General features: G+C 40.9%; 1 protein-coding gene across 14 annotated transcripts in view; it reads right to left on the reverse strand.

The window, feature by feature from the left end:
• Positions 1–23,004, reverse strand: part of ppp1r9a (protein phosphatase 1, regulatory subunit 9A) — a 360,829-nt gene that overhangs the window by 109,523 nt on the left and 228,302 nt on the right. For 12 of the 14 annotated variants that reach the window (XR_015757182.1, XR_006311674.2, XM_043689922.2 and 9 more), the window contains 3 exons: positions 22,326–22,518; positions 12,883–12,933; positions 7,374–7,531 (listed from right to left, as the gene is read on the reverse strand). Coding sequence is in view for 12 of the 14 variants with exons in the window: in XM_043689922.2 (XP_043545857.2) it covers positions 7,374–7,531; positions 12,883–12,933; positions 22,326–22,518 (402 nt within the window). In the remaining 2 variants the exon portion in view is untranslated. The remainder of the gene's footprint in view (positions 1–7,373; positions 7,532–12,882; positions 12,934–22,325; positions 22,519–23,004) is intronic. The other 2 variants (XM_043689929.2, XM_043689921.2) reach the window with 1 other exon arrangement.

The raw sequence follows: 23,004 nt of genomic DNA on the forward strand, positions 1-23,004 counted from the left end.
CAGACCAGTGGGTCATGTAAAATGCTATGGACAGCAGTGAAGAAAGAAAGTCAACAATCCTTTGTGCTCCGAAAGGGAAGTGTCTCCATCTCCTCTCCACTACCTCACACTTACAGGACTACCATTTACTCTCATTATGCCACTGTACATGCCTTTCGCCTCTCGTGGACTACTATTCTCATGATTAAATGCATCATGTTCTCACCCACCTCGTCTTCCCAGAATACCATATATTTCTGCACTCTGGGCTTCCAACTCACTCTGAGGACATCTCATCACCACTCCTGCTGCTGCAACGCCACTGACTGCTCTTCCATTATAAACAATCCCTCTCTTTCACTGCAGGAAAAAAAATGGCTCAAATTGGGCCAGAGGAGCCAAGATTGGCATTGAATTGGCAAAAGCAACATTTTTGAGTTTTGTATCTTGTTCTTTCTCCTGTACATCTTCTGTATTATGGAATACATAGTGGATGATAATTTTGGAGACTCTTCCAAGAGTGTATTGCAGGGCTTGGCTTGACCAATGCAGGCACTGAAACTGTACCTTCACAAGCTTGTTTAATGTCAATCCTTATGAGCAAATGGCTTTTACTGTAGCCCCATGCTGGTGTCTGTGGGTCTTGTAAAAAGGCAAGTATCCAGCTTATCAAGTGACACCATTTGATTCCTGGAATTCATCCTTGCTATTTGGGCAGGTGGGAGAGATATGAAGATCTGCAGGGCCCTGGAAAAATGGAGACTGATAGGTCATGACAGCTGTGAAGGAGGTTTAGATAGAATTTTAGGAAAAGTGTCTTTTCACCCAGATGATGGTGGTGGTGGTACAGGGAAGGGGGGAGGTGGTGTCCCCGGAATGCACTGCCTGGGATGGTATTCAAGGTGGATAACCCCATAACCTTTAAAAAGTACTTGATCAAACACTTGAAGTGTCATAACATTAAAGATTTTTGGGTCTAGTGCTTTAAAGTAGCACCAGTGTAATTTTGGCAGTATGGAGTCGATGGGTCAAAGGGCATCTTCGATACAGTATTTTTTTTATCTTCATTTGATTTATTATTGTCACATTTACCAAGATACAGTGAAAAGTACTGTTTAGCATGCTATCCAGACAAATCATACCTTACATAAGTACATCAGGGTATTGGAACAGAACACACAAGTTTCTATGAAAGCTAGTATACACATCTAGGAACCACTTGCTGTAGCCACAAACGAACAAATGTTGAAGGAATTGAAACCCTACTGGTGAAGGTCATTGGTCCAATCTCTGGCTGTTTTGATGGCCACATCTGTGCAATTGATGATTCCCTACTCATCATAAGAGTCATACAGTTTGGTCCAATTCTCATGATAAAGTGAAACTTGCGCTTTTAACTGTGTTGCCCCACAACCAAGAATTGAATATGCTCTTCAACAGGCAAAGACAGCATCATTAACCTATGAGATGTAGCTGCATGCATTCATTTGTAAGATCCACGGCTGATCCTTGAAAGAACAGAGGTTACAAAAATCAAAGACACGGTGTTCTCGGTGGCTATTGGCAGGACATAATGAATAATTCTTTGAGATGAGGTCTTTTGATCTATCTTCCATGAGAGTTGTTGTCTCCTGTAGCAATGGTTCTCCTACATCTCAAGATAACTCCATCTTTGTTGGTAGATTTAATGTTCTGGGTATGCCCTCTGTTGCCTTCCTGCCCATTGTACTTTTCCTGCAACCTCTTCACACTCAGGGTTCTGCTTCTCTTTTACAGAATTCACTCCTCATTAGATTAGATTAGATTACTTACAGTGTGGAAACAGGCCCTTCGGCCCAACAAGTCCACACCGACCCGCCGAAGTGCACCCACCCAGACCCATTCCCCTACCTTTACCACTGCACCTAACACTACGGGAAATTTAGCATGGCCAATTCATCTAACCTACACATTTTTGGACTGTGGGAGGAAACCGGAGCACCCAGAGGAAACCCACGCAGACACGGGGACAATGTGCAAATTCCACACAGTCAGTCACCTGAGGCAGGAATTGAACCCGGGTCTCTGGCGCTGTGAGGCAGCAGTGCTAACCACTGTGCCACCGTGCCGCCCACGACCACTGGACCGAACAATTCGGAGTGGTACTTCCATTACTTCCAGCTATTGCATATTTTGTGATCACTGGGCTCTCTAACCTATCTGGAAGTCTTATTTCTTATTCTTTAGTCCCCATCATGCCAGGAGAATTACGACCTCTTGCATTGTCTGTGCTCATAAACACTTTTCCCTGTAAGACAACCACACCCCACTGCATATGTAGGCTCCTCTGAGCCATGCACACTTATTTCATGTCCATCAGGATTAGCTCCCTGCTGTGTGGATGCGTCTATGCATATTGTCTTCCTCTATCTCAGCACGCAACTTTCAGGTTTTCCTAAAATTCAAACAGGCCTTCAGTGAGTTCTCAGCAAGCTTGCCAACTAAAACCTTTAACGAAAGACATAAAGGGCTGAAGAAACTCAGAAGGTCTGGTAGCAACTGTAAAAAGAGAACAGAGCTAAAGTCTCAAGTTCAATATGATTCTTCTTCCAAAATAAAGAGGTGGAAATGTGATGTGTTGTATGCTACTGCATTTTAGATAGCCTGGAAGATGGGTAAGAGTGCCAGGTATGTAGGAGAGGTGGAAGGGTGTCAGGTGGATAAGAGAGTAGAATATCAGGTGGATTATTAAGGTGGTGGGATGCCAAATGGGTGATGGGTAAAGGGATAGGATGGATTAGGGTTAGGAGTGTGAGCATGTTTTAATCCGTCCAACCTTTTCTGGGTAAATATACATGAGTTAGAACCCTACAAAGGCTTTGATTCAGATTTGGGGACTTGATCAAAAGGTTCCAGATGAAGTGTAATTGCCAACAGAAGTTTAAAGTTCTCAGTTCCTCTTGGGTAGTTACTCAATCTGGATGTATGAGGGATCCTGAAGCACAAATGTCAGGGTACCGGAAATCTGAAGATCTGGTCCTCTGTTTTTCTCTCTTCAGAGATGTTGGTGATTCTTGAATTTTTCTAGCACTTGCTGTTTTTCTTGGGATTTGTGACATGTTTATTATTTTTCTATATCTCGAGGAGGTAGTGGTGCAACAGTAACATCTGAGCTAGCCATCCAGAGGCTCAGACTATTACTGTGGGAATACAGTATCTGGTGGAATTTGAATTCAATTAATAAAAATATAGTTCTTGTCATTGGTGTCATGAAACTACTGTTGAGTGTCATAAAATTCTACTTGGTTCACTAATGTCATTTAATGAAGGGAAAATGCCATCCTTATGGGTATGAGGCTGGAAGAACACACCAAGCCAGGCAGCATCAGGAGGTGGAGAAGTCGATATTTCAGGTGTAATCCTTCTTCAGGACTGGGAGTAGACTCAACATTAAGTTCTCCAATTTCAAATAACCTCCTTTCCCATCCACCAACTTCCTCTCAGGTCCTCCCCCTCCCTGCCACCAACTGGATTTATTCCTCCCACTGACCAACCAGGTAGTATCCTCAACCTGTCTTCACCTATCCCCACTTCACCACTGTCCCCCTTACCCTGTTTATCTGCAGCCCCCCCCTACACCCACCCCCAACCCTGAAGAAATCTTATACCCGAAACGTCGACTTCTCCACCTCCTGATGCTGCCTGGCTTACTGTGTTCTTCCAGCTTCTGCCTGTCGATTTCAAATTCCAGCATCTGCAGTTTTTCTTTGTCTCTAGTCCTTATGGGTATAGCCTACATGTGACTTCAGTCTCATGAGGACATTTAAATGTCCCCTGAAATGGCTTAGGTAAAAACAATGACTGCAGATACTGGAAACCAGATTCTGGATTAGTGATGCTGGAAGAGCACAGCAGTTCAGGCAGCATCCAAGGAGCTTCAAAATCGACGTTTTGGGCAAAAGCCCTTCATCAGGAATGAAGGCAGTGAGCCTGAAGCGTGGAGAGATAAGCTAGAGGTGGGGAGAAAGTAGCATAGAGTACAATGGGTGAGTGGGGGAGGGGATGAAGGTGATAGGTCAGGGAGGAGAGGGTGGAGTGGATTGGTGGAAAAGGAGATAGGCAGGTAGGACAAGTCCGGACAAGTCATGGGGACAGTGCTGAGCTGGAAGTTTGGAACTAGGGTGAGGTGGGGGAAGGGGAAATGAGGAAACTATTGAAGTCCACATTGATGCCCTGGGGTTGAAGTGTTCCGAGGCGGAAGATGAGGCGTTCTTCCTCCAGGCGCCTGGTGATGAAGGAGCGGCGGTGAAGGAGGCCCAGGACCTCCATGTCCTCGGGAGAGTGGGAGGGGGAGTTGAAATGTTGGGCCATGGGACGGTGTGGTTGATTGGTGCGGGTGTCTCGGAGATGTTCCCTAAAGCGCTCTGCTAGGAGGCGCCCAGTCTCCCCAATGTAGAGGAGACCGCATCGGGAGCAACGGATACAATAAATGATATTAGTGGATGTGCAGGTAAAACTTTGATGGATGTGGAAGGCTCCTTTAGGGCCTTGGATAGAGGTGAGGGAGGAGGTGTGGGCACAGGTTTTACAGTTCCTGCAGTGGCAGGGGAAAGTGCCAGGATGGGAGGGTGGGTTGTAGGGAGGCGTGGACCTGACCAGGTAGTCATGGAGGGAACGGTCTTTGCGGAAAGCGGAAAGGGGTGGGGAGGGAAATATATTCCTGGTGGTGGGGTCTGTTTGGAGGTGGCGGAAATGTCGGCGGATGATTTGGTTTATGCGAAGGTTGGTAGGGTGGAAGGTGAGCACCAGGGGAGTTCTGTCCTTGTTATCGTTGGAGGGGTGGGGTCTGAGGGCGGAGGTGCGGGATGTGGACGAGATGCGTTGGAGGGCATCTTTAACCACGTGGGAAGGGAAATTGCGGTCTCTAAAGAAGGAGGCCATCTGGTGTGTTCTGTGGTGGAACTGGTCCTCCTGGGAGCAGATACGGCGGAGGCGGAGGAATTGGGAATATGGGATGGCATTTTTGCAAGAGGTAGGGTGGGAAGAGGTGTAATCAAGGTAGCTGTGGGAGTCGGTGGGTTTGTAAAAAATGTCAGTGTCAAGTCGGTCGTCATTAATGGAGATGGAGAGGTCCAGGAAGGGGAGGGGGGTGTCGGAGATGGTCCAAGTAAATTTAAGGTCAGGGTGGAATGTGTTGGTGAAGTTGATGAATTGCTCAACCTCCTCGTGGGAGCATGAGGTGGTGCCAATGCAGTCATCAATGTAGTGGAGAAAGAGGTGGGGAGTGGTGCCGGTGTAATTACGGAAGATCAACTGCTCTACGTAGCCAACAAAGAGACAGGCATAGCTGGGGCCCTGAAATGGCTTAGCAGGCCACTAATTTCAAATGCAATTGAAGATCTGCAATAAATGCTGGCCTTGCTAGTAATACCCACATCCCATGAAAAAATACAGAATAAAATTTTGGAAGAAGGGTTTGAATCTGAAACACTGATACTTGTCTTCTCCAGAGATATTGTTTTGTCTACTGTGTGCTTTTATTTTGTTGTTTTTTTCATTTAAATTACAGGAGCTTTAATGAATAACTTCAAAATTACAGTACATGGTTTTCATAAAACAAACCAGGAAAAAAATGTCTGATTTGATTTATTACTATCGCATGTACCAAGCTCCAGTGAAAAGTGTAGTTTACATGCTTTACAGGCAGATCGTACTATGCAAGTGTATCAGGGTAACAGAACAGAGTGCAGGATACAATATTACAGCTGCTGAGAATGTGCAGAAAGAGATCAACATTGGCATTAAAGAGGTTCATTCAAAAAGTCTGACAACAGCAGGAAAGAAGCTGTTCTTGAATCAGTTGGTACGTGTATACAAACTTGTATATTTTCTGACCAACCAAAGAGGGTGGAAGAGAGTACAATTGGGATGGGAAGGGTCTTTGATTATATTGGTTGCTTTCCTGATGCAGTGGAAAATATAGATGAAGTGAACGCATCGGTAGTTGCTTGGCACCTTAACCCTTAAGAAGACCGATCTAACATCTACAGCAGTGACAGAAGGTACATGTGCATCCGAGGCTGATGGGACAGGTGAAATTGTTTCACTATTCTTCTGTGCATTGAGTTTGTCGGGTAGGGATGTACTGTTGCCCACGATTCTGTTGACTTTGCTTTGTAGTCTGTTATGTTGTGTAAGCCTCACCACAAAAGACAGGTGTCCATGTGGTTAGTCTGGGTCTCAAGCTTAGTTTGGTATTGCCTCTTGGCGTCCCTGATGACCTTTTGAAGATTGTACCTTCAGTTCCTGTATAGATCAAGCTTGCCTGACTTGAACAGCTCAGATGTGGACTTCAGTAGGGCGTAGATCTCGTGGTTCATCCATGGTTTCCGGTTGGGAAACATTTGGATTAACTTCTTTGACACGTAATCATCTACACACCTACTATGAGGTCTACAACAGTAGTGGCTTACTCGTTTGGGTTGGCTGCTGATTTCTTGAATATGGACCAGTCCACTGACTCTAAGCTGTTTCGTACAAACTCTTCAGTTTCCTCAGATCATCACTGCACTACTTTCTTCACTGGGTTCTCATGCTTCAATTTCTGCTTGTAAGCCAGAAAATATGTTTATTGATCAGTGTGTCAGTAAGTAGGGTCACAAAGATTGTCAAGATCATTCTCCCATATAAAAATAATTAAGAGACTTTTTACAAATAAATAGTGTTAGGATATGGAATGATCTACTGAAAAACAATATTTGGAGCAGAATACATAATAAATTTTAAAAGAAAACGTGGATAAATATTTGAAATTGAAAAATTGCAATGTGTATTGGAAAAGCATAATGGATGAGACAGAGTGGACAGCTAGTTCACTCCTCCTTTCAGTTAAAAGTACTTTTGAGCACACGTGTGTGGAATTCTGTCTTTCTGAATTCTGTATGAGTTTTGTCCCTAAATGTTCAAAGCACAGCTTCAGATTACACCATAAGTCATATCCAACCATTAAAATCATAGGTGAAAGACCCAAAACAAAATAACCTTCATGCTCCTAATATCTTAAACTGTCAAAAGAAATTAAAACAGATGTGCTCATCAGCAACCATATTCCTTACTGATGGAAAGTGGGGCCTTTAAATATTTTAATAAAAAAGGTATTCCTAAAACATTAATGAATGTACTTCATTTTTATTCAACACAGTGCTCTACTTGTGAACTAAAACCTTAAGGATATTTTACCATCACATCAACATACATTGGCCACAGTTCCAAGGCACAAAGATTGTTATCAAGTGAAGATTTTATTGCAAAATCTAAATTAATGTTGGAATCTTGCATAACGTAAACAGTTTCTTGGTAAAACTGAACTCTCATTCAAGAACATATATAATTCTTAAAAGAGGTGTCACAATTACCTTCCGCTCAAGACTATCATCACCATCAGTTGAACTGACACTGTCATGCATTCTGGACCTCGAGGGTCGCTGTCGCTTTGATTTCCCCGAAAGATGTGCTCGAGCTTTTAGTACTTTACTATCTAATACCTGTGTTTCAGGTACTGCTTCATTAAAATCTGAAACCAGACGTAAGTACAAAAAATTAAAATAGAGCAAATTTTACTACATTAATTAAAAATCAGTATTCAGATACTAATGAACATATGTTTGATTTTTTATAATGTTACAAAATACAGTGAAAGATATTGTATAGTGTCACCACTCTCCAGTGCCATCTTAAAACAAAGAAAAGTAAACCGAAACATTGAATACAAAGGCATAAAAAAAATTCAATACTACATCCCTTTTTTTAAGGACTCCATAATGGACCTGGAACAGCCAGCCACGAGTCCCCTTGCTGCAATGCTGGAACAAGAGTCGCCACTCTTTGGCACCATCTTGCCTCCACCAATAATGCCACCACCAGGCTTGCCAATGCAGCCACCACTGATGCCATCAAGTCCCACTCCCGCCCAAAGTCTCCTTTATTACTGCCGGCTTTATTGTTGCTAGGGAGGTGGCCAAACTCACCTCCTCTGCAGCAGCCATGTCATGTAGAAGCTGCCAGAAACCCAAACTCTCTGCCACTGCTCTAGCCGCAACTAAGCTTTTTCACAAGAGGTAAGGAAAAAGAGAAACAAGAAAAGAGAAAGGAAAGGAGACAAGACGAGTCCTGGGCTCAGGAGCCCAAATCTGCTGACATCAGATTAGCAAGAAGTAACAATAATACCTATAAATAACAATAATAAAAACAATATAATAACAAACAGAAACAATTGTGTTTAATTTAAATTAAGGGAATTAGTTACATGTGGAATTAGTTACATAACTAAACTGGGTGGATAGATTAGCAGGAATGAGACATTTGAGAAGGTAACTAATGACTCTCAAAAAAAAAAATTCCATGAAGAAGGAAAAAGTCTAAGAAAGGGATAAACCAACCATAACTAACCAAGGAAGTTAGAGAATACTAGTTCAAAGAAAAAGCATATAAGGAGGTTAAAGTCAGTGTTAGCCGCAAAGAATGGATAAATTCAGAATCCAACAAAGGAGGACTAAAAAGATTAAAGACATAAAAGTTAAAGAAAATAAACTATGAGGGCAAACTAGTGAGGGATATGAAATCGGACATTAAGAGCATCTTTGAATATATAAAAAGAAAGCGTGAGAACCATTTGAATACAGGCCCCTTAGAAAATGAATCTAGGGAGATGGATTTGGGAAACAAGGAAATGACAGAGGAATTAAGACAGATACTTTGCATTAGTTTTTAAAATAGAAAATACTTTGGACATTCCATTTAACCTAAATAATATAGAGGAGAAATTAAATACCACCATCAACACTAAGGAGGTAGCATTTGACAAACTAATGAGACTGAATGCACCTGACAGCTTGCAGTCTAGAATTGTAAAACAGGTAATTACATAAATAGTGGTGCATTAATTATAATTTTCCAAAATTGTTGGATTCTGGACAAGTTCTAGATAATTGAAAAATTGCTAAAGTGACACACCTATCCAAAATGGGAAGGAGGCAAAAAGCAAATAATCATAGGCCAATTTTATTTTATCCATTTGTGCTCTTCAGAAGGTTGGCACAGACATGATGGACTGATTAGCCTTTTCTGCACTATAGGGATTCTATGAAGTACTTGGGTCCTAGTGGACTTCTCATACATGTTGAAAGAAGAGATTAGTGAGGTTGTTGATGCACTGGTTTGAATACTCAAATACACCCTTGATTCAGGACAGTCTCAGTATACTGGAGGATAATGAATGTAATTCCTTTATTCAAAAATGGAGCAAGATGGAAGGTAATAACCTATTGGACAATTAGTTTAACATTTGCCAAAGGAAAAATGTTAAAAATCATTATTAGAGGTTGTAACAGGGCACTTAGATAAGTTAAAGATAATTAGAATCAACATGGTTTTAAGAAGGAAAATAATGCTAGACCATTCTATTGGAGTTCTTTGAGGAGATAACATGCTGTGGATAAAGGGGAACTAGTGGATATACTGTACTTAGATCTCCAGAAGGTATATGATGAGATGTCACATCATAGATACTGTGGAACATAAAAGCTCAAGTTGTTGGCGGGGTGGGGGGAGGGGTATATTAGCATAGATAGAAAAGTGGCTCGCTAAAGGTTAACAAGATGTTAACCTTTAGCGAATAAGGAATAAGTGCCAGGTCCTCAACTGTTTCCAATTTATGTTAATGACTCTGATGAAGGGATAGAAGGTAAGATTGCCAAATTTGCTGACAATACAGAGATAGATAAGAATATAGACGAGTACAGCATAGGAACAGGCCCTTTGGCGTGCGATGTTGTGCTGAACATGATACTAAATTAAACTGATCCTTTAACAAGGTTGTGCTGTCCTTGTTTCTTTTTCAGAGGGGTCGTAAACATAGAGACTCCGGGAGGTCTAGATTTGAAGGGTTTTAGGGCTAATTTAATTATAGCTAACAGATACTGCCTCAGGGAAAATGCTTTCAAGTTTTTTAAAGAAACACTTGTAAAATGAAAGGGGAGTGGCCAGCTCTCGTAGTTCAGCTTTTCCCTGGTTTTAGCAGACAGTCAGTTGTGAAGCTGTTGGACACAAAGAATCTCCATAAGACCATAAGACATAGGAGCGGAAATAAGGCCATTCAGCCCATCGAGTCCACTCCGCCATTCAATCATGGCTGATGGGAATTTCAACTCCACTTACCCGCATTCTCCCCGTAGCCCTTAATTCCTTGTGACATCAAGAATTTATCAATTTCTGCCTTGAAGACATTTAGCGTCCCAGCCTCCACTGCACTCTGTGGCAATGAATTCCACAGGCCTACCACTCTCTGGCTGAAGAAATGTCTCCGCATTTCTGTTCTGAATTTACCTCCTCTAATTCTAAGGCTGTGTCCACGGGTCCTAGTCTCCTCGCCTAACGGAAACAATTTCCTAGCGTCCACCCTCTCCAAGCCATATATTATCTTGTAAGTTTCTATTAGATCTCCCCTTAATCTTCTAAACTCCAATGAATACAATTGAGTATTCTCAATCTCTCCCTGACATCTCTCCTGTAAGAAACTGTTTTGGAATTTACCTTTTTTTTGCCAAGGGCTGTTTATGGGAATTATTGTAAGCATTTGAAACAACATCATAACGTTGGGATAATCTGTTGGGTTTTCGGATATGTTAAGTTATTCAATATCATGTTCTCTTTTGGTTGTGTTTCATTTGGTAATCTTGCAAACAAGTTCTCTTTTGTTTAAAACTAAGTGGTTGAGCCAGCTGCATTACTCCTGGAATATCCACTGTATAACTGCTTAAAACAACTAGCAAAGTTCAGGTCTGGCTACTTTCTTGAAATATTTTGAAGGGGTCTGGCCTGGTCCCTAACAATTCTGCCTGCCCTTGGTCCATATCCCTCCATTCCTTGCATATCCATGTGCTTATCTAGAAGTCACTTAAACACCTCAATCATATCTGCCTGCACCACCACCCCCAGTAGGACGTTCCAGGCTCCTACCATGCACTGCATAAAAAAAACTTGCCCCTCAAATTTCCTTTGAACTGCATGTCCCCTAGTATTACACATTTTAACTCTGGGAAAAAGATTCTGACCGTCAACCCTATCTATGCATCTCATTACTTTATAGACTTCTATCAAATCTCCTCTTAGCCTCCTCCACTCCAGAGAAAACAACCCAAGTTTTTCTAGCCTCTCCTTATAACTCAAACCCTCTAATCCAGGCAGCATATGGTAAACCTCTTCCGCACCTTCTCCAATGCCTATACATCCTTCCTGTCATGTGGCGACCAGAATTAAATGCAATACTCTTAAGTGTGGCCTAATCAAAGTATTATAAAGCTGCAACATGACATCCTGACTCTTGTACTCAATTCCCCAACCAATCAATGAAAGCATGCCATACCCCTTCTTTACCACCCTATCTACTTGTGTGACCACTTTCAGGCAGCTACGAACTTGAATTTCAAGATCCCTCCGTACATCAATGCTGTTAAGGGTTCAGCCATTAACTGTATACTTTTCCTTAATATTTGATCTCCCAAAGTGCAGCACCTCACACTTACCCGAATTAAACTCCCTCTGCCATTTCTCCGTCCAAATCCGCAATTGAGCTATATCCCACTGTAACCTTTGACACCCTTCCACCATTAGCCTCTGCCTTCTGTGAGCAAGCCAATTTTGAATCCAAGCAACCAAGTCACCGTGGATCCCATACATCGTAATCTTCTAGATGACCCTACCACAGGGAACTTATTGAAAGCCTTACTGAAATCCATTTCGGCAACATCCACTGCTCTACCCTCATCAAACATCTTTGTCACTTCCTCAACAAATTCAATCAAGTTAGTAAGACATGACCTGTCCCACACGAAGCCATGCTAACTGTACTTAATTAGGCCACGCTTTTCCAAATGCATGTAAATCCTATCTCTAAGAATTCTCTCCATAAGTAAGAAAGTAGGTTGTTGAGATGACACGAGGAGGTTACAGAAGAACAAGGAGCAGGAGTAGGCACTTCAGTCCCTTAAACCTGCTCCCAATTTAATACAATCATGATTGATCTCTTCTCAGTCTCAACTCCACTTTCCTGTCTTATAAAACTATCTTGTCAACTCTTCTTTTAGTCATCTCTCCTACTTCTTACCCTTCTGAACATCTTATTTATTTTCAGAGGATCATAGAAAATAAGCTGAGGAATAGGTTATTTGGTAATTCAAGCTTGATCCAACATTTGATATAATCATGGTTAGTCCTTCATCTCAATTCCATCTTCCTTCTTTCTTCCTGTCTTTGATGCCTTTAAAATCTAAAAATGCATCTGTCTCTTTCTTGAATATATTCAATGACTTAGCCTCAACAGCCTTCTATGGTAGAGACTTTTACAGGTTTATCACCCTTTGAGTGAAGAAATATTTCCACATCTCAGTGCTAAATAGTATTGCCGTATCCAGAGACTGTGTCCCCTGGTTCTAGACTCCCCGCCTCAGGAAAACATCCTCCCTGAATCTAGTCTGTCCAGCCTTCAGAATTAAATCAGATTCCCAATCAAACTTATCAACTCGAATGAATACAGGTCCAGTTGAATCAATCTCTCCTCAAAGGAAAGTCCTGCATCCCTGGTATTGACTTCGTGAATGCTGAATTCACTCTATGACATATAGACAAAGAAGCTAGATCAACAGTTTTCATTTTTGAAGTATCAGTAGAGTTGAAATATTTCTCATTTTAAGGACAATTCTATCATCCTCGGTTAAATAACAAGTAATAAAAATCCATTTTGTGCTGAGTTACATCCAAAAGTATCAATCTTAAGTAGTGCACATGCCTTCAAAATGTTTTACTCCTTTGAGCAAATGTACATTAAAACACTGCTGATATACAACTGTAATGACAATTAAAACTTACCAAAAACCTCATCTGGGTCACCTAACTTCATAGTTGAAGTTTCAACAACTTCTGTGAATAATTAAAACATACGTCTGTTACCAACAAGCATCTCATGTACATATTTATCTTTGAAAGCAAAATTATCTTCTAAGATAATCGATCCTGCAGTACCAATATTCTACCTGTTCTGTGGCAACAGTTGTTTTTAATTTGTTCCTTTATGATACAATATACATTTTGCAGAAGGTGAGAACATATAACTATTGGAAGCAATGAACAGGTTAGGGCTCTGTTCATAAGACTGATGAAGGCACATAAGATTGTCTCGACTCTGTCAAACTTTTTCACCAAGTGGATGTTACCACTTGTAGTAGAGTTCAAAGCTAGAATTGATAAATGTGAAATAGTCAATTTTAAACATGGAGAAACGCCCTCCGCCAGAGTATTTGGAATATGAAAATTGCTACAAAGTGGTCAAGGTTAACAGCATAGATGAATTTAAAGGGATATTAGGTGACAGAAATGACACAGGGATATGTTGATAGGTTGAAATGAAATATGACGTTATAGGAGGGTGATGTGGAGCATAGAGATGTATATAGATCTGTTGGGTTGAATAATTTTTTAAAAATATGTAAATCTGTAATTCTGGTATCCATGACAACTGTTTGAAACATACATGATTTAAAATTGGAGGGTATTTGGCTGGAAGCAGCGATTGGTAAAGAATTTGATACTGAACTCTCACTGGTAAGTCATCTGTATGCATTTTGTCACAATGTTGGTCTTTTTACAAGGTTACTGCGCCCTTGAGTTTTTTTCAAGAGAGGGGCTAATTGGCCAGGCTCCAATTAGGCTGAGTTTGAAAGGTTTATCGGTGCCCTTTTTGTTTACACCTAACAGATAATGCTTCCGCCCTAAGGCTTTCACGTCTTTAAAAATAAAGTATAATTAAAGGGGAGTGGCCAGCTAGCTGTGTAGCTAGCCTTCATTTAGATTAGAGTTTTTGATTCAATTCAGCAACAGTGTGTATGAGAAAAGGCTGCTGGGGCCAATTCAGCCTCTCTCATACTCTCTCTCTCTCTCTAACTTCAAGCCTGTAACCCTAGCTTGTTTCATTTTTACTCTTTTTGCTAAGAGATGTGTTTATCGGGACTGTTGCAAGTATTTTCAGAACAGTATCATTAAGTTGGGATAGTCTGTTGGGATTTTGGATAGGATGCGTTATCGATATTCTATTTTCTGTTCTTTGTGCTTCATTCTGTAATTTTATAAATAAATTCTGTTTGTTTAAAACTTGGCAGTAGGATCAGCTACTTCACTCTGAGAATATCCACTATACACTTCCCTAAAACAAATAACAAAGTTATGGTCTGGCCTACCTGCTTAAAAATGTTTTGAGGGGTTAGGCCTGTTCCATAACAGATTGGGGGGTCTTTGCAGGATTTCAACAGCAAGTAGTAGGTGTTTCTGTGTTTTATTTCGGGTGTTGATTTGGTTGGTTTAAACAGCGCTCGGATAGCAATGGCTGTTTTGGTCACCAAGGAGGTTCTGGAGGTGGACGAAGTGAGCTGGGGTTTTTTTACTAAAGGCAAATAAGACTAAGCTGTAGGAATTAGTAGGCAAGCTGGAGTTGAAGTTATCTCTTAACATGAGGAAAGATGAGACGATTGCAGTGGTAGCTCAGCATTTAAATTTGCTGGAAACTATCAAGATCTGTAGAGATAGCTCAACTTCAATTGCAAATGAAGACGCTTCAGTTAGAAGCAGAAATGAAACAGTTTGAGTTAGTATTAAAATCGGAAAAGAAAGAAAAGAATGAAGGGCTTTAGCAGAAGAGAAAGAAAAAGAACGAAGGGCTTTAACAGAACAGAAAGAAAATGAACGAAGGCTTTAGCAGAAGAGAAATAAAAAGAGAATTTCAACTTCAGAAAATGACAGAAAGGAAAGTCTGCTTAAAAGGATGGAGATAAAGGCTGATGTTAGGCTTAGTGAGGAAATAGGGCGACATCATGTGGAAGAGCAGAGAGTTAAAATGGCAAGGTTAGTAGCTGAAGTGGCTGATGATGAGTTGGTCCATAAAACACGGTTTGGGGCTTCCAGAATCAATTTCAGTCCATGAGGGATAGAAATTGGGGCAAAGAGAAACCCTTATCTGGAAAAGGAAAGGTAGATCTCAGTGAAGGTCATAAGGATAACTCACAATAGGGTAAGAAGGAAACCCTTGAAGGAGACAAAGAAGGTAAAACACTCCGGTGTTTTCATTGCAATAAGGTAGGCCACATGAAATCAGTGTTGGGAGGCTAGGAAAAAGCTAGATGTAGGAAAACAGGACAAGTCTGGGAGTTTTGTTGGAATGGTAACAGAAAGCACAGTGGAAGCTAGAAAGCTACATCAGTGTATACAAGCTGATCGGAGGCTGTTTAAGGAGGAAGTGCCGGTTCTGCTTAGAAAATATATCTGCAATTGTAAAGTTTATTCACATAGGCCAGGAGTTGCAGGTAAAGAGGTTACAATATTAAGGGACACAGGATCCTCTCAGTCTGTGGTGCTGAAGGATGAAGAGATATTTACTCCTGAAGGACTACTGCCAGAAAAGGTACTGGTAATAGGAATTCATGGTGATACAAAAAGTCCTCAATTATGTAAAGTAAGACTAGGGTGTCCAGAAAACAGTGGAGAATTTGTGGTAGGAGTACTGGACAAACCCTTAACTCCAGGAATACAATCTTTGTGAATGATAGAGCTGATTCACCGGTAGGTGTGCCACCTACTGCTGTTGAAAAGTTAGTGGAGACTCAGGCTTTTGTAGCAATGCAAGACTCTTATCTGGGAATTTTCCCTGATTGTGTAGCAACGAGGTCACAGAGTCACCAGTCGAAGCAGGAGAAATCAAAGGGTATAGATAAGGAAGCTGAAGTGGCATTAGCAAAGACTTTGCTCAATCAGATAGTGGAGATAAAACAGGAACAAATAGTTGATCATGCAAATATCTTTAGCTCTGTAAAACTCAGAATTACAGCAGAAATATGAAAATTTAAAGCAATTGTATCAAAAACATATACACAGAAGGAATCTGAATGTATCCCTGAGTGTTAATACCTGAAAGATGATTTCTTAATGAGGAAATGGAGGTCGCCACATATTCAAGTAGATGAGAAATGGGCAGAAATTCATCAAATTGTCTTGCCGGGGGGTTATAGAAGGAAGGTGTTGCAAGTGGCGCATGAGCTACCACTTGAAGATCATTTAGGATTGAGGAAAACAAAGGCTAAAATAAAAAGAAATTTTTACTGGCCTGGACTTCACAAGGATGCAGTTGAATTTTGCTAGACATGTCATACATGTCAGGTAATTGGAAAACCACACATGGTAATAAAACCTGCACCTTCAATACCTATTTCAGCATTTGAGGAACCTTTTACAAGGGTCTTAATTGAATGCATTGGTCCCCTACCTCAAACAAAAAGTAGGAATCAGAATCAATAATGGATGTATCGACTAGCTTTCCAGAGGCCGTCCCATTACGCAATATCACAGCTAAAACAATTATAGAGGAATTACTCAATTTTTTTTACTAGATACAGACTACCAATAGAGATACAGTCGGATCATGGGTCAAACTTCACATCCAAACTATTCAAGGAAGTTATGGCCAGCTTATGAATAAAACAATTCAAATCTACTGCATAGCATCCAGAATCACAGAAAGCACTAGAAAGGTGGCATCAAACACTAAAGACTATGTTGAGGGCTTATCATCAGGACTATGCAGATGTTTGGGATAAGGGAATTCAGTTTGTGCTTTTTGTGATCAGAGATGCACCAAATGAATTGACCAAATTCAGTCCATTTGAATCAGTTTTTGGGCATGAAGTGACAGGGCCATTGAAATTAATTAGGCAGAAGTTAATAAGTCAGAATTTAAAGACCACGCATTTTGACTATGTGTCAAATTTTAGAGTACGATTAAATAGAGCTGGGGAGTTGGCGAGACTGTATTTAAAAATATATTGAAAAATAAGCATGCAATAAAACAGTAAGCAGACAAGAAATCAAAAATTCACAATTTTTCTGTCAGGGATAAGGTATTAGTGTTACTTCCAGTAAAAGGTGAACTTTTCAAAGCAAGGTTTAGTGGACCATGTCAAATCGATAGGAGATTGAGTGAGGTGAACTGCTTGATAGGGACTCCAGTCAGGAAGAAATTTCACAGAGTGTGTCATGTGAATCCGCTCAGAAGGTATTTTTGACAGGGATGGAAAGCAGGAGGAGAAGGTGTTAACCACTGCCCCAGTTTTGCCACACCTGATTACGCAAAGCCTTTCAAGGTGGCTATTGATGCGACAGATGTGGGTGTCGGTGCTGTGCTCCTACAGGAAGACGACGAAAAGATACAAAGACCTATTGGGTATTTCTCCAGGAAGCTGAACGTTCAACAGCAGAAATATTAGACAATTGAGAAAGTGACTTTGAGTGTGCTGTTGGCACTACAACATTTCCTTATTTATATTACCAGCGACGCATCTGAGACAATCGTATAGACTGAACATAACCCATTGAAATTTGTGGAGAAATTTAAGGACAAAAATGTTAGATTGTTTAGATGGAGCCTGTTGTTACAGTCATTCAATTTGAAAATTGTGCATGTGGCAGGTCGAGAAAACCTGATTGCCGATGCATTAATGAGACTCGAATGAGAAATGGAGGCATTTAGTAGTGAGAGAACCACAGACTGAATCCAAATGTAGTTGTGCATGCTTGCATGTTTATAGTCAGTGAGTGCAAATGTATGTTTTAGGTACTAACCACTATTTTTTGGGGTTTTGAAAAATGAAGCCATCTTTGGATATTGATAGTTCTCTTTTTTAATGGGGGGGGGTGGGGGGAGATGTCATAATATTGGTCTTTTTACAAGGTTATTATGCCCTTGAGTTATTTTCCAGAGAGGGGTTAATTGACCAGGCTCCAACTAGGCTGGGTTTGAAAGGTTTATTGGGGCCCTTTTTGTTTACCACTAACAGATAATGCCTCCAGCCTAAGGCTTTCATGTTTTAAAAAAAAATGATATAATCAAAAGGTGACTGGCCAGCTAGCTCTGTCGCTAGCCTTTTTTTATAAATTACAGTTTTTGATTCAGTTCAGCAACAGTGTGTATGAATAAAGGATGCTGGAGAAAGTCCAGCCGGTACTCTCTCTCTAACTTCAAGCCTGTAAACCCTGGTTTATTTCATTTTTACTCTTTTTGCTAAGGGATGTGTTTATTGGGACTGTTGCAAGTATTTTTAGAACAGCTTCATTAAGTTGGGATAGTCTGTCGGGGTCTTGGATGGGATATAAGTTATTGGTATTCTATTTTCTGTTCTTTCTGTTTCATTCCGTAATGGACCCAATATACCAGCCATTGCAGTGGACAGCTGGAACTGACAACCAGAAGCAGCAGAGACAAACCACTATAAATGCCGGAGGAAACAACACAGAAGCGCTTCACAGGAGGCTCCCAAGCACTGAGGATGTCACCTAGACAGGGGACGAAACGTCTGCAACACAAATTCCCAGCTCGGCGAACAGAACCACAACAACCAGCACCCGAGCTACAAATCTTCTCACAAACTTTGAATTCCATAATTTTGTAAGTAAATTCTGTTTGTTTAAAACTTGGCCAGTAGATTGTCAGATCAGCTAAATCACTCTGGGAATATCCTCCACACACTTACCTAAAAGAAATAGCAATGTTACAGTCTGGGCTACCTGCTTAAAAATGTTTTGAGGGGTCGGGCCTGGTCCATAACAACTTTAAACAAAATACAAGGATTTCAAAGCTCTTACACATAATTTAATAAATAATTTATTATTTATTTTCTTTCTTGATCTGCTTATAAATATTTAACCAAAATATCTCAAAAGTTAAATATTTGTTGATTTTTTATACTGTTGCAAATAGGAAACAAGACCACATGTACTTCCTTTCCACATAATTTAGTTAAGTCCTCTCTCACTAGGAACACAGGATTTAAGAGGCAGATCAGACCAAGTCTGCTCCACCATTTAGTAGGATCATGGCTGATCAGGTTGTGGTTTCAGCATCACTTTTCACATTACTTTTGGCTCTTTTGTCCAGCAAGAGACAAATTGGGGGTCAAAGAGGAGCCAATTGAATTTGGGGAAGAGTATAAAAACTGAAGATAGTGAAGTGGACAGTGTATGAGGTGAAAAGAGAACTGGTGGGATAGGGAACACAGGAAATAGTAGCAGGCGTATGCTCTGCCATTCAGCTAGATCAGTGGTGATTTTCTACCTCAACCCCATTTTCCTAAATTATCCCTATATCCCTTGATATGTTTAATATCTAGAAATGTATTGACTTCTCTGTTGAATATGCCACAAGCCTCTAGTGGATAGAATTCCAAAGATCCAAACCCTCAGAGAATAAGTTTCTCTCCAGTTCAGTCTTCAGTAGCCTATGTTTTAGTCAAAGAGCGTATCCCGTTTTTAAAAATTCATTCACAGGATATAGGCATCCCTGGCTGGGCCAACATTTATTGCCCATCTGTATTTGCCCTTGAGAAAGTGGTGGTGAGCTGCCTTCTTGAACAGCTGCAATCGTAAGTGTCATAGAGTCATACAGCATGGAAACAGACCCTTCGATCCAACTTGTCCATGCCAACCAGCTTTCCCAAACCAAACTAGTCCCCTTTGTCTGTGTTTGGCCCATTTCCCTCTAAACTTTTTCTATTCATGTATCTGTCTAAATGTCTTCTAAATGTTATAACTGTGTCTGCATTTACCACTTCCTCTGGCAGTTTATTCCATATATGAACCACCCTCTGTGTGATGCCCCTCAGCCCATTTTCTGTTGGTAGCCACACAAGGTTGTTGGGAAGAAAGTCCGTGATGGAATGATAATATATTTCCAAGTCACAATGGTGAGCGGTTGGGCTGGGAACTTGCAGCTTCTTGCATTCCTACGTATCTATTCTTCAAGATAGTGGCTTTAGATTTGGACAGCACTACCTAAAGAACCATGGTAATTTTCAGAAGTGTCATCTTTAAAATGCTGCTACTACTGTCAGTAGTGGAGAGACTGAATGTTTGTGGATGTGGTGCCAATTAAGCAGACTGCTTAAATCTTGATGGTGTTAAGCTTCTTGAGAATGTTGAATCTGCATCTATCCTGGTAAGTGGTGACTATTTCATTACACTCCAAACTTTTGTCTTTTACATGTGGCCACTATATCCGTGTAACAGTTCAGTTTCTAGTCAATTCAAACACAAGTATATTGATAGTGGGTGATTCAGCATTGAAAATATCACTGAATGTTGGATGCATTTGCTGTCACCAGCGCTTGCATGCTATGTGCCACTTAAATTTGCATATGTGCATTTAAACTAGTCCAGGGTGGAGGCACAGTCTCCTGGAACCTGTATGCTCATTCCATTTTCCCACCACCCTCATTTTCCATTACTGAATTATGTTTCAAAACTGCACTTCTTCTCTGTGGGAGAAAACTGGAGCATCCATAAGAAACCCATGCAGACATAAGAAGAATGCAAATTCCACATAGACAGTCACCCAAGAGTGGAACAGAATCCAGGTCCCTGACATTGTGAGACAGCAATGCTAACTACAGATTGAAGGGGCAATCTTTTAGAATTGAGGTGAAGAGGAATTTCTTCAGCCAGAGGGTCATTGCCATAGAAGACTGTGGAGGCTAAGTCCTTGTGTGTATTTAAGAAAAAGATAGGTTCTTGATTAGAAAGGAGTTCAGAAGCTGCAGAAGAAGGCAGGACAATGGGGTTGAGAAACGAATCAGCTGTGATCAAATAGCAAATTCAATAGGTTCAATGGACTAATTTTGTTCCTATATCTACTTGTCTAACATCGCTTTTCCTCTATAGTATTATATCTTGGTTCCCATATCCTTGAAAATTAGTTTAAACCCTTCCCTTCAGAGCTTGCAAATCTCCCCACAATTAAATTATTCATTCAAATACGACTTGTCTGGACCTGTACCAATTATGAAATCTAGAGAAATGGTCTCAAGTAATGATCCCCCTAAGCTGTGTGGAGACTGGGAGGTTCTGTGTATGCTGATTGGCATGTTGATGCAATGGCCTCTGCCTCCAGAGGCTACTGCCATGCATGGACCTCAGAGGTCCACGCTGCTGATAAACAAGGAAGTATTAGTCCCAATGAATCTAAAGTGCTTCCTGTTGCACCATCAGTCTGTCACTCATTCATTTGGCTTCCGGTGCAAGATGGCGGCCGAGTAACAGGGCTGTACGTGGGCTCTTGCCCGGGGTCCATTCACTCCCATCTGTTTTCTTTCTTTGTTTCAGTTTTGCTTCTGCTCTTTTCTTTCACTTTATTTTCCTTTTCTTTGAGTCTTTTCTTTTCTGTGGTGGATTAGTCAGCAGAACCAGTGTGGGCGGGCTACATGCAGAGTGGCAGATGTGACTTCTCCCAGTGATTGGAGGTGTGTTGCAGCTGTAGACAAGTGCACTCTCCTACCATTTGAGGGCAGTGGCAGCAGCAGTGAGACCATTCTCCAGTCATTTGGGAGTGGCGATGGCAGCAAAACTCTTCCAGCGATCAGGGACAGTGGCACTGGTGACAGCAGACTCTTTAACACGGTGAAATCTGCAGCCGAAACAGGACTCATGGCCCAGCAGCTGCCTGGGGTAGCAAGGGTGCCAGGGATTCTTGGTTGCAAGGCAAGTGTGGGTTCAGTGGCATCAGCCCTCCGGCAAAGAGATGGCATCGAAAGTAGAACAACTCCTATGGTGATGGTTTCAGTGCAGGAAGTGGCAAGGCATCGGAGGTCTCCCTTGAGGCTAGGTGCTGGTATGGACTGGGTCGGATAGACATGTTCTGGACATTTTATTTCTTTATTTTTCTAATATATTCCTATGACCTATAATACTGGACTATTTATTTCTTTACTTCTCTAATTTATTTTTGCTTTCTAAGAATTTGACCTTAAGTATGTGTACCTAGGAACCTTTGTGCCTGAGATGGCACTGTAATGTGGCGACTGTAAACTTTTCATTGTACTCATTTGAGTACATGCGACTTTTGAGCTAATTTAGTTCAATTCAATTTAATTTGTGCTATCCTCCTAGTTCTCTACTCAAAAGCATGAAAGGCCACAGCTTTCGAGGTCTTGTTTGCTCGTTTCCTTCCAAGTTCCCTAAACTCTGCCTGCAGGACCAACATTTCATAATATGCAATAAAAACCTGCAAGATGTAAAGACAGCAAAATGTATATTAATTTTAAAAAAAACATTTTGATTGAATCTTCATGCTCTCAATTAGAAGCTAAGTTCTCTACTCCAGATACTTTGAAAATGTCTTTTCTCATGATGGATCATCAACAATAATCAATATGGTTTCTCCAAATCAAACTAGGACGGATTCAAACGTTTAATCTTGCCTTACAATATATATCACATTTTCCCACCTTCAGTTGAACCATCAAGGTTGTGCTCCTGCACTCTTGTCAAGCTATCAACAGCTTTAAGTGGAGGTTCTCTCATTATATCCATGAGTGTTGTTTTCTTTTCCTGCTCCACTCCAAAGATGTTATTGTTGTTGTTCATTTGAGTCCCATTTGTTCTTGTTAATTTTTGAAGCTCAACCTTCAGATCTGTAATCTAGAAAAGAGGACTTTATTTTAATTGAGGCTTAAACAGATAGAATCAAATTAGGTTAATTAGTTTAGCCTGTCAAACAAGAAAATTAGGTCCTATAATACCACTGACATTCTTTTGCAAGACATTTCATGGTTTGTTTTGAAGGGAATTAATAAACTATTATTTGGGGCAGCACAGGGACTCAGTGGTTAGAACTGCTGCTTTACATTGCCAGGGACCCAGGTTCAATTCCGGCCTCAGGTGACTGTCTGTATGGAGTGTGCACATTCTCACTGTGTCTGCATGGGTTTCCTCTGGTTTTCTTCCACAAAGATGTGTAGCTTAGTAAATTACCGGTAGTGTTCAGGGATGTGCATTAGTCATGGGAAATCTAGATAATAGGGTAGGGGAATGGGTCTGAGTGGGATACTCTTCGGAGGGTCAGTGTGGACTGTTGGGTCAAATGGCCTGTTTCCACACTATAGGGATTCTATGACTCTAACCAAT

The sequence above is a fragment of the Chiloscyllium plagiosum genome, unplaced genomic scaffold (assembly GCF_037043375.1).
Source record: "Chiloscyllium plagiosum isolate Xiang-an unplaced genomic scaffold, Cpla_swu_hap1 HiC_scaffold_5, whole genome shotgun sequence".
NCBI lineage: Eukaryota > Metazoa > Chordata > Chondrichthyes > Orectolobiformes > Hemiscylliidae > Chiloscyllium > Chiloscyllium plagiosum.